Here is a 20,787-nt window from a genome sequence, read left to right on the forward strand (position 1 = left end):
TTGGCTTTCCTCCACAATAATGTTTCTTCAGAGTTTTTTTCCAGCCCTGTTCCTTTGGATATATTGATTTCCCATAGGCTTGCATCTTCCTACAGTAAGATTTTTTTTGTGTTTGAAGTTGGCTACATGTCTGGGAAATACACACCCTTATGTTCCAAGAGGGCAGAAGGAGGTATTTCTAGAAATAGCAAAATGACAAACAAATAGTGAGAAATTTTGGTCTTGGCCACCTTACTATAAACTCAGCCCATAGGTCTTTTTTCAGAACTGAGGTTTCCCATCTGTCAATGGGTGGATATAAACTCCAGCGGATGTTGAAGAGACATCTGGAGTGTATCCATTGCACTTCCAGTGTCAGTGAGCATCACCCAGTTACCATATATTTTTTGCTGACCTAGGGGAATTTGTGGTCTTCCCTCCAAATGGGTAATGGCAAAAATTCTGATGTGTCTAACATCCTCTTCTGTGGCTATTAGGAGTCTCTGATACTGAGACCCCTGCTTAGTGCTTGTCCTCCCACAGCCAAACTTAATGAGTGTCTTTTATAAGCTAATGGGTTGGGTGCTGAGGGATGAGCTCTCTGCTGTGCTGCAGAGGAGACCCTGATGTCAGTGACGGTGCCATTAGCAATGGGGGAACCAGAAAACTTCAGCTTTCAACGAAGCTGAATAAGTGGATTTGAACCACACTGGAACAAAAATGAGGACAGGAGATTTTCCAAGGAACCCAATGTGCTTCTTTTCAAAACCCAGCAACAGGATTTGAATGGGCTCTCAAGTTCCACATGGTGCCTTCAAAAACTCCAGCATAAGTTTTAAGGAAGAGAAAGAGAAGATTTTCCATCCTCCCACATTCCAGAGCACCCAAACAAGGAGGAAAGTCTTCCAGGCAGTCACATTTTTTCTACACCAGAAATGACTCCATTGTACAAAGCGAATGCCAAGGCCCAGGTTTGTTCTGGTCTTTGCACGTATTTTTCAAATCAGTGTTTATTTTGCCTGATCTGCCCTGACTTTCTGGTTCCTGTTTCTGTTGTCTCCCATTGTTGTTGGTGAACTTTGGCCCTTACCGGGATTATGGTGGAGTTGCCTTTGTTTGAGGAGGTACACGGGAGATTTTTCAATGCTGTTGTGCTGTGAGAAAAGGAGGGGCAGCACTTTTGGCTTTTCCATCCCATTCAACCCCTCTTATCTCCTCCTGCCTCTCCTCTGGGCTGTATTTCATCAGCAGCCATCCTGGCACTTGTGGTTGCTCCTTGCCCACTCTCCTATATTGAGGTGTGGAGCTGCCATGACCCTGCCCCATGCCAAATGCCATGTGTGTTCCCCTACTGACCAATCTCCTTCTCTTCTGTACCCACTATTAAAATAGATGGAGGAAAATTAAGCTCATTTGCTACCATCTGTAATTAGCAGGGGTTACATCTCTGAGATGGTGAACAGCTTTAGGACTGTTGCCTTTGTTTAGCAGTGTGCATCAGTGCAAATGATATGGAGGAAAATTCAATAAAACAGAAACTACAGACACTCTTTAACTGCTTCTGTAAATTAATATAACAAAGCGAGCCAAGAAAAAAGTTCCCAAATGTGACTTCTTTGTAATCTGATAAGTCTTTGACAAAAATAAATTTGGCCATTATTATTATTATATGAACATTTCCTTGCATCTCCTGCAAATATATAAGGTGAAAATAGATACTTTTTCTTGAGAAAATATCTATTGTGTGTCATAAATCCCTTCATTCTTATTTCCTTGAAGCTTAGGAGTTTGCACAGAAATGCATTAAGGAAATTGTCTACTTCTTTCATTTATTTTATTGATCTAATTACTGGCCTTATGTTATATGCAATACATTCATTCACTTCAAAGGTTTCCTGACTTAGATGTGCTTGTACCCAGCTCTGTGAGTCTTCCAAAACCAGATGAAGCCAGCACTTTGTGTGAGTATATCTAATCTTAAAAAGGATTTCTTCAGGATCTATTATTTCCTCTCTATTCAGTATCAAAATATGTTTAGCACAATTTCATCATACTGAGTATCATCAGACAAAAAAAAAAAAAAGCTACATATGATGGCAATAGACATAAATATTTACAACTAGTAAAAACTCTGTCTAATTTTAGGTACCCACACCCACCACACTCACAGGGGAATGAAGCCAGCCTCTTTCAGATATGCTTTCAGCTCTCTTAGGGAAACAAATCCATTTGGACTCTTGGTAATGCCTTCTCATTACTTCTAATGGAACATGTAAAAAAGGGCTGCCCATATAGGTAAGCTAAATTCAGTGGTCCTCAGACAGCCCAAATGAATTTCTTCAGGTCAAATGTAATTCAGAGGAACAGGATTTGGGGTCCTCTGCTGAGGAGGTCCTGGTGAGGACACACTGTTTTATCTTCTGGCTGATGGATGAATCTATCTGATAGCAGTGGCTTGGTTTGTTATCGTGAAAGATAATAGAAATTCAGCTATATGGAAGGAACCTGAAAACGTGACCCTACCATAAGAGAGCTCAGAGTCTGGAATACAGGTTGTATTTAAAGATCAGAATACAAGCATACAACGTGATTTCCCTGTCTGTGATGATATCCTTCTAAATAATTCAGAATATTTCAGAGGTCCTCTCCCATACATTTCCTGTGTAATCTGTATGCAGCATCAACAGAATGTGGCTACAGACATGTTCATCCACAGCCACTGCACATCACAGTTGAAGTCCTTGACCTGGTAACGCAAACATTGGGTATCTGTCCCTCAAAGGTGCAGAACACTGTCTCATGGAGGGAAGATGTGCTTTGAAAACTTTTGAAAGCACTTCGGCTAACTTGTTTCTTCTGGAAATCAAACTTAATGTGGTCTTATTAGTTACAGCATGGATTTACTAGACAGTAATGTGATAACAAAAGTCATCAAAGGAGAGAAGAAAAAAACCAAACAACTCTGTAAGTAGCATGTCCCAAAGGAGAGAAGAAAAAAACCCATCAACTTTATAAGTAGCATGTCCCAGAAAGATTAAAGACACAGTGATAGATACTTAATTCTGTTTTCTCTTTTCCAAAGCACTTGACTTGTACTGTCATTCTGTTTGCCAAGGCTTGCAAGGATTGCCAACCTCTTCCTGCAACCACTGCATCTCTTCATATTGAGGAAGTGTAAAACCACACCTGAGCTTGTACTGTTTGAGGCATTTTCCTTGGAATGTTTTTCTTTGTTATGCAGACTTTTCATTTAGAGGAAGCGGGAGGAAATCTGCCTTTAAAAAATAATGGCTACAATACAATTACTGTAAAATGAATAATAAAAGTAACCAACTAGTACTGGCCAGGGGGATGATAATTCAACTTTGCGACAACTTCTGAGGTTTTACAATTTGTTTTCATTTTACAATGGAATGAAAACAAGACCTTCACATATTATGTATTCAATTTAGGTCTTTCTTGCTGCATTGTCAGGAATAACCAGAGTGCCCTGGACCTCAAGAATTTGTCCTTCCAAGTATTTAAAAAATGCTTCAACACTGATGAATCAGCATATTCTCCTGGTGGGATAGTTCATTGTAAATGCTTTGGCCTGAACTTTGCTAACCCTAGAAGTTCAAAATGATGTCTTATGCCCTAAAACATATTACTTACAAATAACTTCTTTTGTTTTTTTATGCATTATTTCCAGACTGTCTTCTCTAAACCTTTTCCCTTCATCCTCTATGGATGTACATCCATTTTCCACACTTATCCAGTTCTTTTCTCCTATTTTCTTCAGCTTTTCTTGTTTCTCATGCAGCTTCAGCACTTTTGACCTTCCGTAGCTTATGCACAAGAAGCAGTGCTAAGATAATGTTTCACGGTATGCTGTAGCAGAGGTTAGCTAGGAAAGAGGTGGCTGCTGGATGGACTCTACAACAGATAGTGGTCACTGCACGGCAGTCCCACAACCATCCTGCAAATCCCTGTCTGTCTGCTCTTTGGTTTTAATTCTTCTCAGATGGCATTTTCCATCAGGCAGAGCTGACATCCGTGAGAAGGCAGAAACATCTGCTCCCATGCCCTGGCCGGCTGCCGCCCTCACCAGCTCAGCAGCACTTTAGGAAACCAGAAGAGCCACACGGTAATAATTATCACTAAGTGCTTGTGGGGCAGCTGCTATGCATGCAATGCCTGTGGTTTGGGTTTGGACCCAGCTGGCTCATAGATGGCTCTGCAGGACCTACACCTAGTGCTGGCCAGCCCCATGCTCTGTGCTGCACACTTTGGAAAATGAAATTGTCTTTCTTTTTTCTAATGCTTCAGGTGGAAAGACCCTATTCTTCGAGGAGAAAACAAGCAGTGTGGAAAATAGAGAGGAAATGCATCAATGCATTTTGAAAGATGGAAACAACAGCAGAAAGGAGAGCAAGAGGTGGAGTGACTTAACATCGTGCAAAGTATGAGGTGCTTCTTTAGATGTCTTTGTACAAATTGTTTCATGTCATATCATGAACGTTATCACCCAGGGACAAGATTCCCTTGTGTTCTCAGGAATTTCCACCCTACTGGGTGTAGTCTCAAAACACCGTTTTCCTTGCAAAATTGTCTCACTCATTTTTCAGACTTTTCTATTCATACATTTAAATAGGAAGCAGGGGAAAAAGAAACTCAGTTGGGAGCAACATGTGGAGACAACACAAGTTATTCCTGTTTCACCATTTTCTTGGCATTGATTTCCTCTGTCAAACAATACTTCAAGTTTGGGACCTCTGTGTTCGTACTCCCCGTTGCTTCTTACTTCCTTGGAAGCATCAGGAAGGACTTATGGTATTGCTACAGCAGCTCTTACAGGAAAAGAAATGAATTGAGAAACACACTTCAAATAATGGAAGAATGAATTATTTCACCATTTTAGCCATTTCCCAGGAGGGAGAGTAGAGGGAAGAAAATGCATTTAACACTCTAAAATATTAAAATAACAGGAACCACATCAACTTCACCCCTCTGGACTTCAACCAAACTGACTGATTTAGGTAAATTCCCGGTAGATCCAAGTGGCAAACTCCATCAGAGAATATTTCTAAGCATGGCAAGGGAATTTCTCTATACTAATGATATTATGAACTAAATCAGCTAATTTGGAGTTCTTTGGACTTAGGCCTGGTTTCTGGCAAAGTAGCAGAATATTTTTGAAATATGAACTCCCCCTTCAGTATAGAGTCCGATCCTGTTTTCGTGGACAGTATTCATGGAAAATCACTTTTCTGAAGCTGTATTTGAAATGTATTTTTTAATGAGAGATATTATTCCCTTGAACTTCTGGAATAGGCTTTAAATATTCACAGCAGTAACTGACAGGCAATGAGACGAAGGGGACTGTACTTGATTTCTGAGATTTACTGGTTACATATACAGAACAAAGCAAAGCAGCACACTTTCTAAATGTTTAAATACAGCATACAAATACCATCCTGATTTTGTTCATGTTCTCACTGAAAATTTTAATGGCAGTTTTGCAGAAAGCAAAATACAGGCTACACTGAAAAGAAATTACAAGCAATTCTATAGCATCCTTTGTGTTTTGACATAGCAGTGAAGGTGTTTGGTAGTTCTAGCTAACTAAAAAGATGCAATTACAAAATACCTGTTTGTGTAGGTGAAAGGTCTTGGACCCTCATTGAAGTTGGTGTGCTCAAATGGAGCCATCTGGGAAGTGGGGTCATGCAACCCAACCTGTCAATATCAGCATTACTGTTTGATTTGAGTGGAAAACGTGGAGCCAAGTAGGTTGCCCAGGGAGGTGGTAGAGTCTCCGTCCCTGAAGTTTTGCAAGAAACGTGTAGATGTCACCTTGACTGTCATGGTTTAGTAGTATGGTTGTGATGGGTTAATGGCTGGACTAGATGATCATAGTGGTCTTTCCAACCTTAATGATCCTATGATTCTAAGCCAGAGGGCTTCACTTACTTCTACAAGCCATTTCTTGAGCAAAAAAATAGTCTCAGGAAGTGTATCTTAATAGAGAGAGTTTGTTCCACAGCTGACTTTCCCCAGTGGAAATGCCTCACCTTTTAAATGAAAAATCAGGTCTTTGTGTTTCTGCTGCTTGTTGCCACTGTAGTTCTGCTTATAAGAAGCATCTCAAGCAACTGGCCCCAAAAGTCAGGAAAGGACCTCAACTCTGTGCCTAATTATTGGAAAAAAGCACCCTGAGGTAAACCAGCCTGTCCTGAAACAGAACTGGGGAGACTGCTCAGAAACAGAAAACGTCTGAGTTGGGAAGGGTTTAGCCTTTGAGGACAGAGCTGCTCAGAACAACTGGATGGCTGCCCGCTCTGGAACTGGAGCATGGGACAGTTTATAAACTTAAAGCAAATTTTCCAACCTTATGGGATTTTCCTTATGGTCTGTTCTCAGTGGAGCAGCATTATTATTGTAAATAGATGCTCTTTTTGTCCCATCTCCCAAGGGAGAAAAAATAATGTTGTGTTTGAAAATGTATGTTTTTCCCACTCAGTACTGAAGCAGTTCCTTTCCATAAAGTCTGCAGAAACTGAGCTTTAGCAGATACTGTTAATATCGTTACTTCAAAGTTTTGTCTAAATGCCTTTGCCAAGGAGTCTTTAATAAAAGACGTGGCCTCTGTCCTCTTAGAATTGCAGGGGTTGGAAACTCATTCTTGTGAGTCATCTCAGGCGTCCTCCTGCAATGTGACAGGGCCTTTCTGTCCAGCCCCTCTGCTCTTAACTCTTTCAGATGCCTAACTGCTGGCTCCTGTCTCATCACGGGGATTGCTGTTTCTATCATAGACTTGTACACTGTCCCAAACCAGGAGCAAGGATGCAGCAATGTGGTGCTCTTCCCCATCCTGCTCCCAAACCACCCCTGTCCTGACTGTGCCTCCTGTGCCACTCTATGGGAATATTTTTACAGCTGCCTCCCTCTCTCCTTTGGGAGTTTTCTTTTTTTTCCTCTTTTTTTTTTTCCCCCTAGTGCTTCTCCTGTCAGTGAATGAGTTTTCCAGGCTTCTCTTCCCTTGAGACTGGTCAGCACTTTAAATATTTATGGAATCATTGCTGTGCCACTAACTGAGGTAGAAAGGTAACCCTGGGGCAATCACATTGCTGAATTTTTGGTGCACTGGACTCACAGTAAGTTTGAGAAATTGCGCCAACTGTAACGTGTTCCCTCATGGTTCTCATGTCTTCTTTCCTGGGATAAGCACTTTGTGGCTGTAGGGATAGCTGAAGGCACCACTTGGTGCCACATCCACTGCAGAGTGCAGATGGCCCTGTCTCATATGGTGACTCTCTTTGCCCTTGGTGAAATCTGTTTAAGAGGAGGTTATTGCTCGTGGTCACAAACTTACGAGTATGTGTTCTACAGAGCAAGTATTCAGGAAAAGCCATCACTGCATAATGAGATCTGCATCCTTCTCAGCCAAATGTGATAGCAACCACAGAGCTGGACAGTATTATCAGATCCTCCTTCATGCTATGCTCACCTGGCTGTGTCTCTGAGACTGTAGAGACATGATGGATAGTGCTTGGGATTGCAATGAAGTGCAGTGATTCACTCAGTATTGGGAGAGGTTTCCAGTCCACCTGGGTACATGGGAAAGTCACTGGCTGATTAATAGTGCATGAGCATTTTAGCATATGTAGAATTTGCACGTAAAGTTGTATTCAGCCAAGGCTGCTGGTAGCATGGCTTGTCTTGGGTGAAAGGCCTCTGAGTGTGAATAACAAATAACTGTGCACTAAATTCACTTTTTAAAAATTGAATATTTTAACTATTAGAAATTATTTTAAACCCTATTTTTCCAGAACTTATTTTGGGAAAAAGGAGAAGTGAATGGCCCTAAAAAGATACAGTCTGGAGCTCATCCTCATCTCAGTGACAAATTGTGAGGTCACGATTTATAAATCTTTAATTCCTCAGTATCTTATTCAGTAACTGGAAGACCCATATGTTGGGATACAAGAATTCTGATGTCTGTCCAGAGGCTGGTGAGTTATCACTCTAAAAAGCAGACTAGAAATATAATAACTTGGATTTTTTCATTGCAAAGATAAATAATAATTTGACAGGAGATGTCATTATTGTTTAATGGCTTTGTCTGAACAGAACAATTGAAGGAAATATGTTTGCTCTTCCTCATCCCTTGCCATTTCCATGATGTCATTGGGCTTGGCCCTAGCAACTGGAAAGTTAGAACAGAGGAAAGGACTACCTGCAGAGCAAAATGTACACAGCAGTGTATGGTAGCAATGACGAGCATCGCTGGCACTAAGATCTGTCTCAAGGTTTATGAAGAGAAGAGAAAATAAGATGGAAACTAAAGGCATTTTGAGTTGGCTTAATCAGTAGGTAAACCATTTTAACTGTGACTCATTTACTAAAACACTGCCATGTCCTGCAGAAATGAAGAGGTTTGTACTTGTCTAGGAATTTTGATTGTGTAGACATTCTTACTACGTTTTTGGTGGGTTTTTTCCCCTTCATGTGGAGTATCTGCTGTTGAAAAGCATGTGCTTGGCTGTCCATGGGTGCCTGCTATGGCACCACCTTTATGCGGTTTTGACCCCTGGGGAACATAGTTGATCACATGTACTGAATAAACTATTGCTTTCAACACAGTGGCAGTGATGTTTAGTTCAAGCTGTAGAGATCTCCTTCAAGAGCCAGAGGTCAGTTTCAGTTTTGTTTTCCTCAGCTAATGTCACCTCCTGCAATATTACGCCCATAGGAAGACTGTTTTGGAGAAGAGGCTCACTTTTTCATCACTTCTACTGTTTACCCTTTTTCTGCCTCAGCCACCTCAGAACACATTTTGGTCTCGTCCTGACCACTAAGAGAGGCTCTTTTGTCAGCTCACTTTTATTACTGCTTGCAGAAGTCTTATTTTTCAATTATGGTAGCACTCGGTCTCCTCACATCAGGTTCAACCTCCCATTTTGCAAATCTTATTCAAATTTTCCTCCAATAACTTTCATATGTTGATAAATTCCTGGGATTAATCACACTCCATACATCTTTTTTTTTTTACATCATTTGACTTTCTCATCTTTCAAATGCATTTCCAGTTGTGGTTGCCCCCTAGAAATGCATTCATTCTACACCTGGACCATCAGGACACACTCAAAGGGTCTAACATACCACCTGGCATTCTTTGTGTTTCCTATTGCCCTTGGAATACCACAGATCTAATATGAAATATTAGCTGAATGGGGAAGATGAAATTTGAGCTGTATTTCCATTGTAGTTTGCTTATTCTCTATGTCTAGCTTTCAGGCTGTAAACATTGTGCATGATGCAGCGTTGTCCCCTGCTGTGCTTAACCCATGAGGATATGCATTGACTGCTCATTTAAGGTGAGGAAGTGAGGGGCTGTAGCAGCTTCTGGGCTTGGAGTTCAGTCCTGGGTGATAAACACAATGCACGCTGGTATGGGAGGGATTGGCATACAGCTTTTTGATGTCTCTTTGCAGCATAAGGTTTTTGCAAGCATGAAATCAAAATTATAATAGCAACAGTACAAGGGGAAGTTGAATGACAGCCAGAGGGAAAGGTAAAAAGCAACTCAGGTGCCGCGTGCTCTTTCTGAGCTGTGTTTCAGTAGTGTTTGGGAACAATGGGAACTTTGTCACTGCTGCAGAAACAATCTACCCTCAGTAAATAAGACCATGGAGCATGCACACAGCTCTGTGTCCATGGGCTTCAAGTGGACTGTGCAAGCACAGGACAATACAGGGATGTGTGTGAGGAAGAGGGATATAAGCATTAGTAATCTAGGCTCTTCACATCCTTCAGAAGGAAAAGGTCTTGAGATGGGTTGGTGTTTGGACTAGATGATCTTAAAGATCTTTTTCAACCTTAATGATTCTATGATTTCCAACCGCTATGACTCTATGATTCTATTCCTGGGTGTGTATATGGTGCCTGCTTCTTTTGAGTGTGGGATGATTCAGGTAAAAGGCTCCTCTTTGGTATACAAAGACTATCTAGACTTCCTAGCTGTGAAAAAACCTGATGATTATTGAACCTCCTCTAGCTTGTGTGGTACAGGACTTAAACCTTCTGTGGAAAGGTTAAGAATTAGTGGTTCTGTAAAACTTATCTTTCCAAAAAGGCAGCCACAAATATCTTTGAATTGCACTGGTGGCTTTCTGTTGAGTTGAACCTTGAACGTGTTATTGAGACCTTTGGTTTATTCTGGATAACAGAGAAGATTGGCAGAAAAATCCTTTCAGCTGCTGTGAGGCAAAATGAACAAATCTGTTCTGTGGCTGTGAGTCAAGAGACCTAAATCTTAAAAGAGTCAGCGCTTTCCTGTCTCAAGGTTAATGTTCAAATCTGTTTGATCAAAACTGGATGAACATTAAAAGGAAAAAAAAACCCTGCAAACATCCCTGGAAATAAACATCACAGCTCTCCCTTAGTGCTATTTATAGCTCCTTCAGTTTAATGACCCCAAGCAACACATGAAACATCTAATGTGCTACCAAAACTGTTTATAGGAGACAACCGTCTCAAGAACGTGGTAGTGTGAAGACTCCCACAGCAGCACTGTGCAGAAATTGCAAAGCTCCTGGGATAGCCTCTTCCTGTCTTAATTATGCTGTCTAATAAAGTTTTGACAGAGGAAAATAGAAGTAGTATGATATTTAGGTCATTACTGACACATCATGCCAAACAAACTGGTTGAAATCAGTGTGCCCATGCAAAGGATCAGTAATCACTTAAAAATGACAGGCATGTCAAGTGTGGACAGATGAGCTGCTGTTCCTGCAGCTGGAGGAGTTTCATAGAGACATAGAACCATTAAGCTGGAAAAGAATGCTGAGATGGTCTAGTCCAACACAACCCTTCCCACCATGCCCACTGACTATGTCCCTCAGTGCCACATCTCCGTGGTTCTTGAGCACCTCCAGGGAGGGATGGTGACTCCACCACCATTCTGAGAAGCCTATGACAGTTTCTCATCACTCCTTCTGGGAATAAGTTTGTCCTAATATCTGAATTAGGGTATTCAGTCTCTGTGATATCTGTCCAGTCTCAGTGGGTGGTTCCTCTCCCATGGAGGTGAAGCTGCTCAGTGAGCACTCCAGCCCACTTCACTGCTCAATCAACCACATTGGCTTGAATTGTCACTAAAGAACAAAGCATCTGTCTCCTAATGGTAATTAATAATTGTTTTCTTCTATATTGCTTTCAATTTACAGAGCTTCTGTCATGGTTGAACTATTCTGTATGTTATTCATTAGCTGATCATATGTCACTGCTAATTTTTTTCAAATGGATTCACTATTTATAAACGTTCTCCAGTTTGTGCAGACACATGAGGAGAAGGAGGGAATTCTTTATGCCGTACACATTGTCTTCAGTCTAGGTGTTTGCAGTTCTCCCTTGGACAGACTGACCTCTGTCTTGTTCACCAAGGATACACCATCAGTTACTAAAGCTATTTGCATGGCATCCATTTGTGTACAGTCCCTAAACCAAATGGTTTGAGACTCACCACCTCTTCTCCTTAGACAACCATCTAATGAGTCCATTCACTTCTGGCTGTGCAGTGGGCTGAGTTAGTCATACGAATAGGTACTGCTCCCTAGTTGATGGAGGCTTTTCATGTAGGAAAATAATAAATGAACTTTTGAGTACAAATTTTGGGGCAAATAAATTTCATGCTAAAAATTATTGGCTGTTGTAGAGTTCAGAAATGTCAAACAAGATGTTCAGCGGCTGCCTGGCTTAAAAAAACAAGACACATCTCCCTTCTGCCTTTCACAGAGCAGTTGCATTACTTTTGGTACTATTAAACCAGCTTGGCTAGTAGTTGAATTGAATATTTGTTGGTACAACCTCAGCCCTAATTAAACATTTATAACTTCTCATAGTTAGACGTGATACAAGTCACCCTGGCTGAGACCTCTGCTTACAGAAAATCAACATTTGATGTTGGAAAGACAGAATGGAAGTGCCATATTAAAGCATGTCCTCACTATCCAAACAAACCCTATTGTTACAGATGTGACCAGTAATATCCTGTTTGTCACTGGGATTACACTTTGGTTCTCCTGCCCTAGAAATAACCACTCTGTGGCAAAACCCTTTCAGTATGGGACTTGGGTTTTCACCAAAGGTAAGGAAACCTCAGTGTTCTGGCATCCAGCTAAGCGTCTTCAGAATGTCTTGAGAAGTAAACAGACTCGTAAACTTCCCTATGTTCAACAGAAGAGCCCAGTTTTGTATCCAAATAACAATTTTGCCTTCCCCATCTGTCTGGCATTACCTCAGACTCTGCTCTGTATCCATCTCATCCCAGCCCTGGCAACAGGCCTCAAACAAATTCATTTTTGTGGACTGTGGGTGAAATCTGTGGCCGAATATTATTAGTGTGGAGCTAATAACTGGTTTGGACTTCTGTACAGAGCAGCTGCACCAAGCAGCAAAACACCAGTAGGCTCTCATCCCAGGCATTGCCACGTTCAAGCCGTGTGCATCCTCAAGGACACCCTGTTGTTACACTTATCTGCACCATAAAAACCTACCCCAGGCCTACAGCTATAAGGATGCAGTGGAACTTGGCAAATAGATGCAGTTGGTGCTGCGGGGCCATGAACAGTTAACGCCTTGGCCACGACCACGGTGCATCTGGAGCTTTTCCCAATTCTGGGCTGGATAGCATCGCTGTCTCCCCCCAGCTGCCAGAGTTGCGGCAGTGAGAAACTGCTCTGAGATCACAATTGGAATCCTCAATTTTTAATGCTTCCCCCCACCGCTATTTTTTTCCATTAGAGAGGAGGAAATTGGTAAATGCCCTGGGACTCACAACCAAGCTGTGACCTGGAGAGGCAAATGGAAGTACTTGCTGCTGGTAATAATGGGCTGGGTGAAAAAACTTCATTGGGAAGCGCAGCTCTGCAGAAACCTGCAGCAGTTAATTGCTTTTGAGCAGATTCAGCACAGGCCATCTGAAACAAATAGTTTCAGCTGTAACAAATGGTTTCAGCTCATTTGGGGAAGGTAAAATGGTTGGGTTTTGACAGGGGCAGATAAAGTAATGTGGTAGGGTAAATTTAAAGGGGATTTTCCAGCATCTCAGTTATTCTCCAGGATAAGTCAATGTCCAAAACCTTTCTGTGCACCATGGTGATATCACTACATCCCTATCACCTCTGTGCCACCTCTCCTTGTGACCATGGGCTGCAAAGTGCTTTGCAGTGGAAAGGTCCATAGCCACAAAGGATTCCAACAACTGTGAGCTCAGGTAATTTTGCCCCAGGTGAGTACTTCCCCCTCTCAATGCCTACAGTATATTAAAGTATTTTAATAGGTTATATTATATCTTATGCCACGTAATGTCTTTTATACGATCATTAAGGTTGAAATGATAGCTAAGATCATCTAGTCTAACCATCAACCTATGTCTGCAACTGCATGTTATATTAGTGGATTTGTGTGTACGTGTGTTTTTAAAGGTACTCTGCTCTGGAAGTCATTTCCACTGCTCAGTTTTTTGTACTGCTTTGTAGTGAAATGAGATTTCTCAAAAAACGTAAAATTTCATTTTTGTTCACTGTGCATTTTGGCCACTGGCTCTGGGCAGGGTTTGTCCCAGAATAGTATGTTAATAAGCAGAGCTATTTTTTCTCTTATCTTTCTGAACTTTGCTATCAAGAACTTTTTTTATCTTATGTTTATGTGCTATCACAGTTTAGAAGGCAAATAAGAGCAGCTGGAGATCTTTTTGAGGTCTAAATCTTCAAAGCCTGAAACTGTAACCGAACTCTACCCTAAGGAAAGTGACACTCTCCATCTGCCTGTCTTTCTCTCAGCAACTTCTGAACCCACTGGTAATTTCTACCATTTCTGACAGAGAGGAGACAAAATCAAGTTATGTTCTGGCAAGTTACTGTTTAGGGACATGCCTGGTGCCCCCACTCTGGCTGGCATCATTACCTGGATATGCACACGACCCCCACACTCATACCAAAGCCACCCAACCTACAGGTCAGTGGCTGGGGCCAGCTGCCACATGGGTTTCTCCACATGCAGAGGAATTTACAGGTCTTGGCAGACTGCAGAGGGTGCTGGGAGTGATGTACTATTGTATGGCAAAGCCTTAAGGGACAAACAGATCTCTGTGTATCATGGGAAAGTATGTGGGTGATATCACATTGTGGGACATAAATCTGTGCAATCTTGCCTACGGCTTTTCCCTTGTGGAAGTGCTCATTTTCACCATGAAGTGTTCTTCCCTATACCACCTCTGGGTAAAGACTTTTTCTAGAATGGTTCTTTGATCTGTCTGGAGGGAATAATAGAGAAAGGAGGGCATTGCTTGCATTAGAAGTGACACTGCCCACTCTTGTGGAGAAAAAGATCTTCACATTTCCACGGATCAGATTCTGCAATTACACAGCTTTCTTGTTTGGCCAGTTCATCTGCTAAACCTGACACAGAGCCAGAATGAAAACAGAGATTTTCCCATTACAGAACACCAAATCTATGATAAGCCACGCCATGAAAATTCAGTTTTTAAGGAGGTGGAGAGAGAATGAAGGAAACTCCAGCTGCTGCTGCACAAAAAGCTCTGAGTTTCACAGCGTTAAAATCTGTTCTCGGAGGGGATCTTAAAAACAACTATAAGCCAAAAGAGCAGGGAGATTAGACGAACAGCAAGATCTAGGATAGGGAAACTTAAGCAGTAGTTTGAGCAACAGTTTTAGGCTGTCACACCATCTGGGTGGTAACTTTGGACACAGCTGGGTAAAGTAATTGCTCAGGATAGAGGCCTGTGAATGTGGTACTTCATCTGTGGGTCTGTTTTGCACGGTGATGCAGTGAACGTCATCTATGATCTTTGTTAGATCTGTATTTTTTTTTTTCCTAAATGAAAAATTCCTTCTCTATAAAGCATGCAAACCAATCACCCCTCCTGCTTCCTTCACCTCCAAGTTACAGAATAAAATTCTATTTATAGATGGAACAACAAATGTCTCTGAAAGGAGAATTACATTTTGACAGCACTCAGAGATGCACTACTTTTCTTAGAGATTATTCCCTAAATAGGATATAAATGCTATAACTTCTACACCTTTTGCCATGAAGCAATAAGAGTATATGTAGTGCTTTGGGGCATGGTTTAGTGGGTGATATTGGTGGTAGGTGCACGGTTGGACTATAGATGAATTAGCGGTCTCTTCCAACCTTAATGATTCTATGATTTTAATGTATATGCACATAAATATAATTGTCACCATTTGCAGCTTTCAAAGTTCAGAACTTCAGGATTTTTGTAAAAAAAAAAACAAAAACAAAAAAAAAACAACAAACAAACAAACAAAAAAAACCCCAAAACAAACAAAAAAGAAAACAACCAAACAAACCAAGCATCTGAGTATAACCTGACAGAGGCTGAATTCTGTTTGCCCTGGGTTGCTTATTTACTAAAAATCAGAAGCAAGCAAGTTCTCTTCATAAATCCCGCATTGCCCCAATTGTATGAACTGCCATCTAAAGCCCTCTGGCCACCATCCAGGTCTGAATCACACTCCTGTACGAGCAGTAACCCATGCATTGCCTTCAAACCATCCTCTCCCATCCTTGATCCTCCTTCACTTCCCACCTGGCTCTCGATTAAATATGTTTAAAGCCCTCCCTTACCTGCATAGTGGTCAAACACAGTGGGCACGTACTCCTCAGGGAAGGCATCGTTGGCGTAGCTCATCAGCAAACAGGTTTTCCCAACAGCCCCGTCCCCAACCACCACGCATTTTAACATCTTCTTGGTGCTGTTGCTGCTCCCATCAGTGCAGTTGTCACCTTCTGCCTTGCAGCTCATCCTTGCGTCTGCTGCCTCTGCTCCTGCTGCTCCCGGGGCTTCCAAGTGCACATGAAGGAGAAATGAAGTGCGATTGTATGGACTTTTCCTGAGTTTGGAGTAGTTGGGGAAGGGGAGGAGGGGGGGGGAAATCTCAAACTCAGGAAATCATACTAATGTTTCCAGGCTGTCACAGCTGCTTCTAACAATTACCAGAGCAGTCCAGAGAATCATTGAGGTGAATAGATTAAATTCACAGAGAGGAGTATCGTGAAAAAGCGATCTGTCCTTTCTTGTCCGTCCGAGTCAGGAAATCCTCATCCTGCCCCACAGTTCTCTGTATTTATTGCAACTTAAAAAATATCAGCAGCCTGCGGCTTGGATTCGTGTCTGCCTTCCTCCCGCCTGGCCGCAGGAATCGGGGATTCCTGTTAAATCCACTCCATTTTCCATCTCATTTCTAACATGGAGGAGAGCCTGGAGGTTTTTAATGGAGTTTTTCCTTTCTTTCTCCAGCTTGCTGTGTGTCAGGAAATCATGGGTTTCCTGCTGAATTCCATATTAGGATCAGTGGGCTTGTGAAGGGCTGCAAACAATGGGAGCTCTGTGTGTATTTGTACTTTGGAGGAACTCTGCCAGGACGTGGAGAAAGAATAACACTAGAGGTCTCTCTGCAGACCGAAGTTTTTAGGCTTCCTGCTCCATCCCGTGCCCGGGTTGCTCTCAGGGCTGCTCTCAGGGCTGCTGGCACTGATTTGAACAGGGAGGATTTCAGAGAGGCGTTGGGATTGTGGGGGGTATGGTGGTGTTGGGAGCCCTGTGCTACCCCAGCGGTGTCCTGGGCATGATCCCCACTGATCCCATATTGGTATTTGCTTACATGTGGGAGACACGAGGGGATGTGGGAAGGAAGGCGGGAGGTACAACAAGTAGGGAGAGTTTAATGTGAATTTGCTCTGTGTCTATAGCTCTTTAAAAACAAAAAAAAAAAAAAACAACAAAACCCACAAAACCAACAAAACTTGGTTTGTAATAACTAATCACTGATTTTTCAAGTCTCTGACTTAAACATTCAGAATGTACCCCTTGCATTCCCCCTTATAAACCCCCCCCCCCCTCCAAAAAAAGGAAAAAGCGTTTTTTATCCCTAGTATAATTGTGTAAGCAAAGAGAAAGGAAAAAAAAAGAGAAATTACGAGTTGTGTGTATATATTTATGTAAAATTCCCATAGCAGTATGTGGAAAAACAGCTTTGAACAGCATGATCCCTGCCCCCTCATCTAAGTTTTGTTCTGGCCTCTCACGTGCCCCCTAGCTTCTCTTAATTTAAATATATAGCAGTCCATACGTGGGCAAGATGGAAGGCCAAACTCCCTGCTATTTCCACAAGAAAGATTTTGCATTTTCCAGTAGAAATGAGCCAGACAGACATCAACATAAACCCCAGCCCAGCAGCTCAGCACATCCTGCTGGCTGCGTTTCCCTTCCACAAGCTTAAAAAGCTTTGAAAGTGGGAAACAACCCCCGCTGGGTTTCTAGGTGAAGCTCATCAGCCCTAAAGGCTTCTCCTGCCTTGCTTGTGAAGTGCTCAAAAGCTCACACAGCCTCTGGACCATGCACACCTGGAAATGTAAAGACCAACGTAACCTAAATAATGAATCTCCTTAGCCCCACATCTGCGTGCTGCCAGAGCTCTGCAGGGACCCAGCCCTATGATGGAACAGGCCCTCAGCACCTTCCCTAGAGGTGGTCAGTGGATGAAAAAGGTGAATAAGGTTGAACAAGATTTGTCTTTTTACTCAGCCTTCTCTTACCAGGCATATTGGTCATTCAGTAATTTATGCAGTGTGTCTCATGGTCATTATCTTCTCCCTGCCGTTCTGTGTTGACAACAGGGATCAGAGGAGAGAGTTTTAGACCCAGCATCACACGCACTGTTGCAGGTCATCACTGCAAGCTTTCCCTCAGGAGTTCAAGTGGCATCCTTTTAACTTCAAAACTACAGTCAATGGCCAAAGTTTACCCGACAAAACTTGTGAGCTGTGGCACCCAAAGCTGTTCTCCAAGCAGTTACTCTGGGTGGAGCATCTCCCGCTGGGGGAGAATCAGGAGTTACAGGGTGTCAGTTTTGAAGCTTGTAATTGTAGCTGGGGGAGAATCCAAGATTGTGGCTACTCAGGTGTCACATGGCCTTTGCTACCAACCCACTGATCTTTTGGGTAAGTTTGCCAGATCCATGAGCACGCACGTGCTGTTGCAAGGTAATTGCAAAGCTTGAGGCAGCAAGAAATTCCAATAATTCATGGTTCAGCTCCCATTTGCCTCCATCAGACAGAAGCAGCTATCTCATAGGCATAATTTATCTGCAAGCTTTTCTAGCATCAAATGTATTTCTAGTTAAGGCAAGCCTTAATGCAAGTTAGTCCAGATTTAAGCTTACAACAGAATCCCCATAGCTCATTCCTCTGAGGCAGGGCTGTGTCGCTTTGACCACAAAGTTAGGCAGTCTCAGCAGGACTGTGTTCACTTCCTTTTGTTTTTGCAAGAAATTAACGAAATTTCTTTGCAGATTTTCTGGACGTTTGAGAACAAGTCTTACGGGGAGCGGCTGATGAAAGTGGGACTGTTCAGTCTGGAGAACAGGAGGCCCAAGGGAGATCTTATTGCTCTTTACAACTCCCTAAAAGGAGGTTGTAGTGAGGTCTTCTCCCAGGTAACTAGTGACAGGACAAAAGGTCATGGCTTTAAGTTGTGTCAGGGGAGGTTCGAGTTGGATATCAGGAAAAAAAATCTTAGAAAGTAGCAAGGTATTGGAACAGACTGCACAGGGCAGGGAAGTGGTAGAATCACTGTGCCTGGAGGTGTTCAAGAAAAGGGCAGATGTCAAACTGAGTGCAGTGATTTGGTGGTGTGGTAGTGATGGGTTGATGGTTGGACTAGATGATCTTAGTGGTCTTTCCAACCTTAATGATTCTATGATAATGGAAACGTAGTCACTCATTAGATTCTACCTAATGGCTTTCTTTGAAAAGGCTGACAAGATGAGTTTATTTTGAGGGTGACGAACACTGACATCTTGCTCATATAGCTGTCAAATTCAGAGCTACAATTTCCACCTTAGCTATATAGATAATACGTACAGCTCCAGTGGAAATATGATAATGCTATAAGAAAAAGAGCTGTATCTGGACTAAAAGCCTGTGTTTTCTTCAACCTCTTTATTTTATCTTCGTCTGGCATCATTCAGATCAGTTGGACCAAAATATTTTAAGAGCATGTTTTGTGGCAATAGCATACAATCACCTTGGTTTATACTTTTCACTCAAGAGGCTGAGGAAACATTAACCCTTCTGCAACCTGGGGTTGCGTCTTTTACTACCAAAGCTGGCACTGACTTTGCTGTATGAATTAATGACCCAATCCTTTTGTCTAGAAGTCTAACAAAGTTTGAGGTTACTTTGCTGTGTTTTACAAAATACTTTCTGATTAAGCTGACCCTTGCATATCTGCACTGAAAGTTTTAGCTGGACTAAAAATGCTTCGGCGTATCAGAGCTGCCTGCAGCAGCATGGAATTCACAGAATTATTGGTTAGCAAAGCTCACATTCGCTGATTTAATCTGGATCCAGGGTTTATTTGCTCTTTCTGTAATCAAGTGAGAAAGTGTCAGATGTTCTCACAAGATCTCAGTTTTTCTCAACTCTCAAATCCAATAAGAGCTTGCTGGTTTCAAGCCATGAAGTTTGGAAAGACGTGCCTAAAGTAAAAAAGTGAACCAAATGAGTTGAAATGGTTGGAAAGCTTGTTGAAACGTGTGGTTCTCAGGTATCAAACCTATTTTTCTTCCCACTCATTTTACAAGCTTCTAGCCAAGACTATAATGGCCAGAAGCCTCTAAAGGAGGCCATAATAGAGACAGGCAGACGTTATTAGCACTGTGGATTGAAGCTGTCACCTGAGGCACTTCCTAGCAAAGATTCTCAAGCCAAGAGCTCTGCTCCAGATGAAGTGCTTCTGACTTTTTGTTAATTAACAAATTAGCTGGGAGCAGATCTATTCCCAGGACTGTGTAGTATTTCCAGCTCCCACATGCCTGCATGGAAACCTCAGCTTCATCTTCATCAGCTCAGCTTTGATGGGGCTGCCTGTCCAAGGAGCTGCTTCCTCAGGAATCAGCGAGTTCAAGGCCAGTGCAAGAAATTTCTGTGAGAAGGTCTGTAGGAGGTGAAAGACTTCCACATTTGTTAATTAGCTTTGCAGTGAGCAGTGTGTTTCCCAATTAAACCCATTTTGCAGTCTCTGCAGGCTTTCAGACAAGGAAAAAATCTTGCCCTCCCAGCTTACTCTCCCTGACCAAATCTGATGCTGGCACATCATTCCACAGTGCCTCCTCTCATCTTTCTTCATGTGTTCTTGTGAGCTTAAAGCTTGTAAGTCAGAAGACTTTTCTCAGTTAACTAGTTTGGTCATTGAATCTGACCACCTGGATCTGATGGGGACCTAATCTTCTATTGGGCCTTATCTTCCTTCATCATCACTTCTTGGCCTAAACTGGACAGATCTGTCCCTGCATACTCACTTGTAGGAGGTAGCTCCATGGAGTGAAAGATTTTCATGGTGATAGGGAGCTTTTCCTACTGTTAGAAACAGCCTTGTCCATCCTTCCTCCTTCCTCCTACCAGCACTGATGTGGGAATGAAGTTTCTGGCACTGCTGCTGAACTGTAGATTGACTTCAGGTAAATTGTCTCACATTATTTCTTATCTTTTGTCTAATCTGCTGAGATTTTCAGAGTCTTTTGGGGCAAGGATTGTGATATGTCTGGGCATACTGAGCTTCATTATCACTGTGTAGTTCAAAGCCAGGTCAGATTCAGCACTTTTTCCAAACTGTGGGATGGTAAGATCCAGACTCTTGCAATTAAATCAAATCAAGAATTTAAGCATGCCCACAGACATGATATTCTCAGGGGAGCCTTCTTAACCTCCAGTACT

At 42.2% G+C, this 20,787-nt stretch overlaps 1 protein-coding gene across 3 annotated transcripts in view; it reads right to left on the reverse strand.

Moving 5' to 3' along the window:
- The window catches only part of RHOJ (ras homolog family member J), a gene marked incomplete at both ends in the record, with an annotated part of 43,496 nt that extends 27,682 nt beyond the window's left edge, over positions 1–15,814 (reverse strand). For all 3 annotated transcript variants that reach the window (XM_079537186.1, XM_079537185.1, XM_079537184.1), the window contains one exon: positions 15,637–15,814. In XM_079537186.1, the coding sequence (XP_079393312.1) occupies positions 15,637–15,814 (178 nt within the window). The remainder of the gene's footprint in view (positions 1–15,636) is intronic.
- Positions 15,815–20,787: the final 4,973 nt, after the last annotated feature.

Source organism: Tetrao urogallus (genome assembly GCF_951394365.1).
Source record: "Tetrao urogallus genome assembly, chromosome: 6".
Taxonomy (NCBI): Eukaryota; Metazoa; Chordata; class Aves; order Galliformes; family Phasianidae; genus Tetrao; species Tetrao urogallus.